The 8,894-nt window shown below is 37.8% G+C and overlaps 1 protein-coding gene across 1 annotated transcript; it reads right to left on the bottom strand.

Moving 5' to 3' along the window:
* Window positions 1-2,765: 2,765 nt before the first annotated feature.
* Window positions 2,766-8,760, bottom strand: LOC107677799 (gastrula zinc finger protein XlCGF8.2DB-like). Its single transcript, XM_016472836.1, has 2 exons — window positions 8,706-8,760; window positions 2,766-3,885 (listed from the first exon to the last, which is right to left on the bottom strand). The coding sequence occupies exons 1-2, from the start codon at window positions 8,758-8,760 to the stop codon at window positions 2,861-2,863; spliced, it is 1,080 nt and encodes a 359-aa protein (XP_016328322.1). The 3' UTR covers window positions 2,766-2,860.
* Window positions 8,761-8,894: the final 134 nt, after the last annotated feature.

Below are 8,894 nucleotides of genomic sequence, written 5' to 3'. Positions count from 1 at the left end.
TCCGGACAATTTTCCAAAGCAATTGCAAATTGTATTTGCAATTGCGTTTTCCATATGTGGACGCATAAATTGTGACATAATCCAAATGCAAATGGATTATTATACATAATTTGACCATACGTACGAATATGTCTCGGACCTGTAAAAGGCGTCTGGACTTTCGGCCTGGATTTTAAAGTTGGCTATAAAGATCCGAAATTGAACTTTTTTTACATATTTGCATGTACATACATTTTCTATTTCTATATCTATTTTGTTTTTATTCCCATATATTGCACAGAGTACAACAGAGGAGGAACAATTTGACAGAGAAAAAATGGTAATACCAACCAGAATCAGTAGGATTACTAGAATGCACTCAAAAGTCTGTTCAGTGTAATACTAAGTATAATGTCTTTATGCATTATTTTGAACGTGTTAAAGTTATGTGCGTTTCATAATGGGCCTGCTGACAAGCCCGTTATGGAAGGAACATCACCTGCAATGACCATTAATGAAAATTATTTTAATCTATTCGATTACATAAAAAACGAAAAAGGCATAATGAAAAATAATGCAATAAGTAAAAACTCAAAAACTATGAAACATCTATTTAAGATACATACCTCAATATGTGTTTTATGCATGTTGAGATATGTATCTTAAAAAATTAAAAAAGGCATAATCAAAAATAATGCAATAATTAAAACCTCAAACTATGAAAATACATCTATTTATCTATTCGTCTCTCCACAAATTTTCTCATGTTGACCAACACAAGAAATTTTTGTACAGAGTTAAGTTTAATGGCTGTAATATTTTGTATTATTAATATTATTAATATTATCTATCTGTATATCTGTCAGACACCAATATACCTAAACTCGCTAGTTCAAACTTATGCGCCCTCCAGAAGCTTGCGTTCTGCAAGTGAACGATGCCTCGTGGTGCCATCCCACGAATTTTCTTATGTTCCTACAAACATGGGAATTACGAACACAAAGGAATATACAGCCATCATCATGACAAGATAATACACTGTTCATGTACCCTTTAAAATAACATGGGGTTTTACTACAAAGTGAATGTTGTTTATGCATTATGATACGGTTTCAAACCTTTTACAGATACTGGTCATAAATATCATAAATACACGAATAAAAATAAATAAATGTGTGTTACTGTGATCATTTGGGGTACTTCCAGTGTTCAGTCAGTTGAGATTGAATTAGAAATGAAGATTTTTTTTTTACACTCTACACGTCTTCAATAGCCAAATTGGCACTGATAATGCATTTATGGTACAGCCATAACTTGTCACCGTTCTATTAAAGATGCACATTGCTTGTTACATCAGTTAATGATTAAAGATGTAAAATGAGCAATTGTTGTAGATTTTTGATAAAAACCATTGTGTAATGAGCCAAAAAGTGTAATAAAATATGAAGGGTGGATCTTAGGACCACCCCTTCAGTTTAATAATGGTACGCCTTCTGTTTTACTAATTGCATGATGATCTGAGCCTATTATTCCATGCATTCAAAAAATAGCTGGCATATAATAAATGAATTACTTCGGTTCATGCTGGACAAAAGTGTATTTTCAGTTCTTCAATCAAATAATTATAGATCTTTCAGCACCATGACATATGCGCATGCTGCTGACACAGAACACATACATCGTTTACGTCCAGAACAAGCCATTATCGGGTGAAGCGGAGAGACGAACTGATGAATAAAGTAGTTATTTTTTTCTTTGCACACAAAAAGTATTCTCATAGCTTCATAAAATTATGGTTGAACCACTGATGTCACATGGACTATTTTATCGATGTCCTTGCTATGTTTCTGTGCCTTGATCGTGGAAGGACCCTTGCTGTCTATGGAGGGTCAGAAAGCTCTCGGATTTCAACAAAAATATCTTAATTTCTGTTCCGAAGATGAACGAAGGTCTTATGGGTTTGAAATGACACGAGGGTGAGTAATTAATGACAGAATTTTCATTTTTGGGTGAACTATCCCTTTAACCATGAACATGCATGTTCCAGAGACCCTTTGGTGCTCCAGGAGATCAGCATCCCACAGATCTTCGTGTTCAAGACTGTTGAATCAGATTCCTGCTCCTTTCCCCACTGCACTGTCACCAGCACAACCAGTGGATGAAGTCACCGCCACCGGACAGCTCACTCGACCACAGAGAACGTAACTATCACTTATCCAAACCTCTTCCAGAGGCCTTGGCATATATAGCTGATTGCAGTTGATAACAAATAATCGTTCACATATTTGTTTGATGCATAATAAGGTTCTTCACCTTATTTGTTTCAGAGTAGCGTCAGTTTATCTTTCCAGATAACGTAGCTCTGAAATAGCAACACCCAACTTAATCACTTGCACTTTATGCATCTTATGCACTTTATTCCTTTTTCATTCATGGTATTCATTTAGCAGTTGTTGGTTACTCTTGTCTATCTTTTGTTAATAAAATCTATTTTATTACACTTGGGTCTTCCTTGTAGAACCTCTTTCTGTATCATCAACACAAGTTAGAGATGCCACCAGTATTTCTTATGTGATGTACTCATAACCATTGATGATCCAAATATAACGTCATTGGTGATGCTAGTACCCATCACTACACTATTTCGCCTCCCTAGGTTGGCGAAAGCAAATTCACTACACAAGCATCTCCTCTGTTTGTGCTTCAAAAAGACTTTCCCCAACCATTTATGAACAAAGTTGTTGAAAGTGAATTTAATGCTATTACAGGCTTTTCAAAGTGCGCAGGTGAGTTTCGAAATCACTCCTTTTTCTAAACCTCTTACCACACTCAGAACACGCCAATTTCTTGCCAGAATGAGTTTGCAAATAACTCTTCAGATCTATTTGATATGTGAAACTCGCACTGAAGATGCGCGAGAAGGCCTCTCTGTGGTGTGAACTCTCATGTGACTCTGAAGAGCTGTTCTCTGTCTGAAACTCTTTCCACACTGTTGGCATGTAAAGGGTTTCTCTCCAGTGTGAATTCTCATGTGAGTCTCGAGGTTTGCTTTTCTTGAGCAACTCTTTCCACAGTGATGACACATAAAAGGCTCCTCTCCGATATGAGTTATTACGTGCTTCTTTAACTGTTCCCTGTCTGTGAATCTCCTTCCACACTGATGGCATATAAAGCAGCTCTCTCTTGAGTGAATCTCCGTGTGCTTACGAAGGAATTCTTTACGTGCAAACCCTTTTTCACACTGATTACAGGTGTAAGGCTTCTCTCCAGTGTGAACTCTCATGTGAGCTATAAGATTTCCTTTCTGAGTCATAGTTTTTCCACACAGTTGGCAGGTGTATGGCTTCTCTCCAGTGTGAACTCTCATGTGAGCTACGAGACTTCCTTTCCGATTCACAGTTTTTCCACAGAGTTGGCAGGTGTATGGCTTCTCTCCGGTGTGAATTCTCGTGTGAATATCAAAGGTTGCTTTATGTGGGAAACGCTTCCCACACTGACCACATTCAAATGGCTTCTCTCCAGTGTGAACTCTCATGTGGATGTAAAGGGTTCCTTTATACGTGAAGCCCATTCCACAGAGAGGGCAGGTATGAGGCTTCTCTCCGGTGTGAGTTCTCATGTGAATCTTTAGACTGGCGTTTCGTGGGAAGCTCTTTCCACACTGATGGCACATGTAAGGCTTCTCTCCAGTGTGAACTCTCATATGGACTTTGAGGTTTTCTTTTTTGTTTAAACTCTTTCCACACTGTTGGCAGGTGAAACATTTTCTAGTTCCAGTCTTCCCAGCTCTTTTTGGAGAGGAAGTCTTTTCCGTCTCTGAGCAACTGAAAGATTTTTCTCCAGTTGTGAAGTTGTGATGTTTCTCATGCAGATCTTTCTCTTCCGTTTCATTCAGTGCCACCAGGTCTGAAGCAAAAAAAAGACAAATATATGTTAACCCCAGTTTAATGTCATAAATCAATAGACATCAAAACATTTAGACGTTTAAGGCATCAAAACCAAAAATATAGCTGTAAGCAGAGATGATGGGCTCAAGCAGGGTTCCAGACATGTAAATACCCACCGATGTGTGCGAACATGATGTCTATGGAAGCATATATGCATATATAATATACACACGGTGTAGGGAACTATAAAGTTTACTCTGCTCTTCTCCCAGTTCACTGGAGACTTACTTTAACGTCTTTCAGGAAGAGAAGATGAATTTGCGTGTTGTAAATCCTCATATTCAGCGCAAACTAACATCACCCATTATAGATCAACTAACATAGATTAGAGGTCGACCGATATTGAATTTTACCGATACTGATAGCTAGGTTGGACCATACTTGTCGATAACCGATTGTTTTTAAAATGGATACTGGATATAAAAATAAAAAACATAACACTCCATATAAAATAGTACTGAACTTTATTACAAAAAAAAATATTAAAAAAACCCAGAACTGATTCATGAAAATGTGCTATATGAAATAAATATGAATATATTAATTATATTAAGAAATATTGAGGTAAATTAAAGATGCATTCAAACTGAAACAAAAAGCAACACCCAAAATGAATAAAAAAGGCACTCCAAATAACAACAAATTTGAACTTGTGAAAAAGGAGAAACTTAACTAGTCCTGTTAAAGAACTGCAAGAGATTCAAGTGTAACATGGTCCATTTCTAGTTCTAGCTCTATTTTAATATTCAAAGTTAAGAAGCCTCAAATTATAATGGAGAAAGCAGAGCTAGTGTGCGTGGTGTCCAGTGAGTCGGCTCCTCCTGGCTTCATAAAGCATGCCCACTTCACTGAACACCCTTTCACTAGGCACAGTGGATGGTGGGGGGCACAGGAATTTCTTTGCCAGATGTGCAAGTGTTTTAAATCTTGTTTCATTTTTCTGCCACCACTGCAGAGGCATGTCACTTCTTTCAATGACAGGCTCTGACAAATAGCACTCAAGCTCAGTCTCAAAGCTGTACATCCCATGAGACACAGCTGTGGCACCAAGGACCCTTGCATACAGAGTGTCCATTAAAGTGGGCTGATGGATTGTCTGCTTCTTTGTCTCTGGATTCAAACCCTCATCCTGCTCAGGTCCTTCTAGTAGAGGGCATGGATCATCTTCTCTGAGCATGGCAAGCTCTTCAGCTTCCTCTTTTAGACATTTTTTTCCTTTATCAAGTGTTTCTTCAGACGCAAAGGCACGGGCCTTGTATCTGGGATCAAGGAGTGTTGCTAGGACAAGAATTTTTGTCTCTTCTGCCTTGGAGAACCGCTTTGTCAGACTGTCAAGCATGGTCTTGTGCAAAGTTTTGATGCCTGCTGAGGATGGACCCTCTTCCCGCAGCATCAGCTTCAGAACAGACACACTGGGGATAATGCATGCTGCTGAAGACTCCAAGTTGCTCATCTCCATTGTGACTTCTTCGATGGGAACCAGTGTGTCAATCAGGTTGCAGACAATGTCCCACTGTGTGGCAGATAAGCAGCTGATGTGGCCGTGTTCACCAGAAGCATGTGAAGCGTTGAGTTCCAGTGAGTTGGGACAGCCTGGATGATGTTGTGCACTGGCACACCCACCTCCTCCTGTATGGCTCTTAGCCTCTGTTTTGCCAATACAGAATGGCCAAAGTGAGTTGCACAGCTTTTCAATATGGCAATAATGTCCAGAACAGCTCTCTGACTAGATAGGCCCTCATTTACAATGAGCTGAAGGGTGTGAGCAGTGCAGCTTAAATCAGGAAGTTCAACAAGCCTCATTCCTTTTACCATGTTTGCTCCCCCATCTCTTAAGACAAGAACAACACGTTCTGTTGCGATATCCTAGTCTCCTAACATGTTAAGGAAGGTTTCTTGAATATAACTGGCTGAGTGTGATCCAATCATAGGCTTGACATTGAGCACCATTTGCCTTCTCGACCAGTCCTCAGAAATTAAATGCCCAGCTAGGCTCATCAGGGACTCTGTAGCTCCAGACCAACAGTCAGTTGTGAATGCCATAAATGGGGCCTTGTCCTTCATCACTTCACTTTTGATTTTTGTCAAAACCCTGGAGTAGGTTTCATCTAGCATCTTTGTTCTGTAGAACTTCTCATTTTTAAATCTGTACCTGGGTTCCATAAGGGACATGAGTCTCTTAAATCCAACATCTGAAACCACAGAAAATGGTTGGTTGTCAATGGCAATCATTTCAATGATAGCTGCATCAATTTTGAGAGACCTTGGATCTGTGTCCTTCCACCCTGTCTTGCTTTCAAAAAGTTGAGACACTGATGGCTGAGAAGAATCTTTCTTGTTCCTTTTTTTCTTTGCTTCTTCACTGACTTCTGGATGGATGTGCTTTAGATGAGACCACATGTTTGTAGTATTTTTACTTGTAGATGTTGATGCCCCCATGCTGATTATTTTGTCACAGATATTACACTGATTTCCCTGGTGATACTTCAGTAAAATACTCCCACACTGGTACTTTCTTCAAAGCCTTTGCCATCTGAAAATAAGGTAAACATTAAAATATTGAAGGTCAAATGTGTGTTTCTTTAGCTATAACCTAGAAACATATATGTAAATTTAACAGGTAACACTTTGCAAGTTTTTAACAAGAATGTATTAGCTAGCTTACATGAACTGTGCATTATGCAATATACATTTTTACAGTTGTGTATAGGTTTTTACTGCTTTACTGTATAGGTTTTTATTGTTTTACTTCATTGTTGTATGCCTGTATTTATGTAGCACCATGGTCCTGTGAGGCACGACATTTCGTTCCACTGTATGTCCCCACATGTAGCAGAATGACAATAAAGCTCAACTTGAACTTGAACTTGAACTTTTTGCCGATAACCGATAGTTCCGGGAATCAACTGATTCATTGTATGAAAAAACCGATACATTGGTCGACCTCTAACATAGATTATTATAAAAGTGTTTAAATTACCAAATACATTTACTTATACATATTTGAAAATCGGAATATAAGATATTTCATGATATAGTGAACACGTATGTGAATATTTTTTCATTAAAAAAAGGAAAATCGAAATAAAAGCGATACAACTGTCATACAGCGCTATTGTGGCTGTGGTGTGTCACATGACAAGCGTGATGTGTCGCCATGGAAACAATAAGGCGATACATTCTAAAATAGCGATCACCTAAAAAAAAAATCTGGGGGCTCAGGTAGAATATTTTAAACTCGCATGTGAAAGGGTTAAGTGGGTAAAAAATAAGGACTATTTTAAAGTCACAGTTCCTGCTGCCTGTTGGTGGCACTGTGAAAATGACCGCCTCCTTGACCAATCATACAGCTCAATTCTGAATCCCATTTTTCACTATAAATTTATCAACATATCAAAAACCCCATCATCTTCAATTATCTTGGCATTATGGTAACCAAGTTTGATGTAAAAAATCTAAAACAGCCAACTTCCGTAGGGTGGAGCTATTAACTAATGTTGAATAAGGATGCACGATATTAGATTTTTGCCAATTTCCGATATGCCAACATTTTCAAATCACCTGTGCGGAAATTATAATATGTGACCCTGGACCACAAAACCAGTCATAAGTAGCACGGGTATATTTGTAGCAATAGCCAAAAATACATTGAATGGGGTCAAAATTATTGATTTTTCTTTTATGACAAAAATCATTAGGATATTAAGATTATGTTCCATGAAGATATTTTGCAAATTTCCTACTGTAAATATATCAAAACTTAATTTTTGATTAGTAATATGCATTGCTAAGAACTTAATTTGGACAACTTTAAAGGTGATTTTCTCAATATTTAGATTTATTTGCACCCTCAGATTTTCAAATAGCTGTATCTCGGCCAAATATTGTCCTATCCTAACAAACCATACATCAATGGAATCTATACATCATCTGAAAGCTGAATTATAGATCTCATTTTCGAAAAATTGACACTTAAGACTGGTTTTGTGGTCCAGGGTCACATATATATAGGTTGTTAACGTAACCGATGATATTCAGAGAGTTAAACGACGGGGCACAAGCTGATTGGTTCATGCTGCATATGCAGCCAATGAGCTTACTGCCTTGCATTTATATGGCTGGCTAGCATTCACTTGAGATTCCTGCAGCACGCCTCAGAGTTCCTCTGAAACCCTCCACCTTCCCCAGCTCCACCTGTATAGATCTGCTACGGGGTTATTTTATATGCTATTTGTGCAGCAGCAGCATGTCTTAAATACTCACAGCACCGTATCGCCGCATGCATTAGCATTAGCAAGTTCCTGTACTTGCTTGCAGCAGCAGCCATAATCTACTACTACAGCAATAACCAACAGCAGCAGCAATTCAGCAGCAGCGTAGCAGATCTATTCCGCCAAGACCAAATACATTAACATTGACATATCCATCACCATGCTAAAATCTTCCGAGAGTGGTCATGATTGAAATTATAAGTTTAGAGAAAAAATGCCCTTTATTACAATGAGCATTTTTGAGGATGAGAAGAAAAAATATATATAGACAACAAATGTGAAGTTGATCACTCACATCTGTTTTTGTTAGATACATAATTAATTGATAGATATGAAAGGTTTTCAGTTTCTAATTCAGAGACAGATTTGGGTTTAATATTACACAATAATTTAAGCTATTATATTTAGTTATTGAATGTGTTAAATAAAATCACTCTCCAAATAAAAAGTCATTTTTCAATGTCATTAATGTAGGGTTGGACATTATCACGGATCAAATAAAACCAACCTGTTTGTTCCTCAGTGTCTTCATGTTTGGCTCTGAATGCTTCTTCAATCTTCATATCTTCACTCTCCTCTTTAATAAACACCATCTTTGTTTGTTCCTCAGTATCTTCATGTTTGTCTCTGAATGCTTCTTCAATCTTCATGTCTTCACTCTCGTCTTTAATAAACTCAATCTTTATAATAGTGTGTC

This window comes from Sinocyclocheilus anshuiensis, unplaced genomic scaffold, assembly GCF_001515605.1.
Source record: "Sinocyclocheilus anshuiensis isolate Anshui unplaced genomic scaffold, SAMN03320099.WGS_v1.1 scaffold1198, whole genome shotgun sequence".
Taxonomy (NCBI): Eukaryota; Metazoa; Chordata; class Actinopteri; order Cypriniformes; family Cyprinidae; genus Sinocyclocheilus; species Sinocyclocheilus anshuiensis.
The sequence above is the reverse complement of the archived record's forward strand: the minus strand, read 5'-3'. Positions and strand labels throughout refer to the sequence as shown.

Excerpts from the sequence above, each read along its gene's own strand:
- LOC107677799 (XM_016472836.1), bottom strand. The coding sequence starts at position 8,760 with ATGAAGATTGAAGAAGCATTCAGAGCCAAACATGAAGACACTGAGGAA. Across the intron at positions 3,886-8,705 it reads AGACACTGAGGAACAAACAG|ACCTGGTGGCACTGAATGAA; the intron begins GTTGGTTTTATT and ends TTTTTGCTTCAG.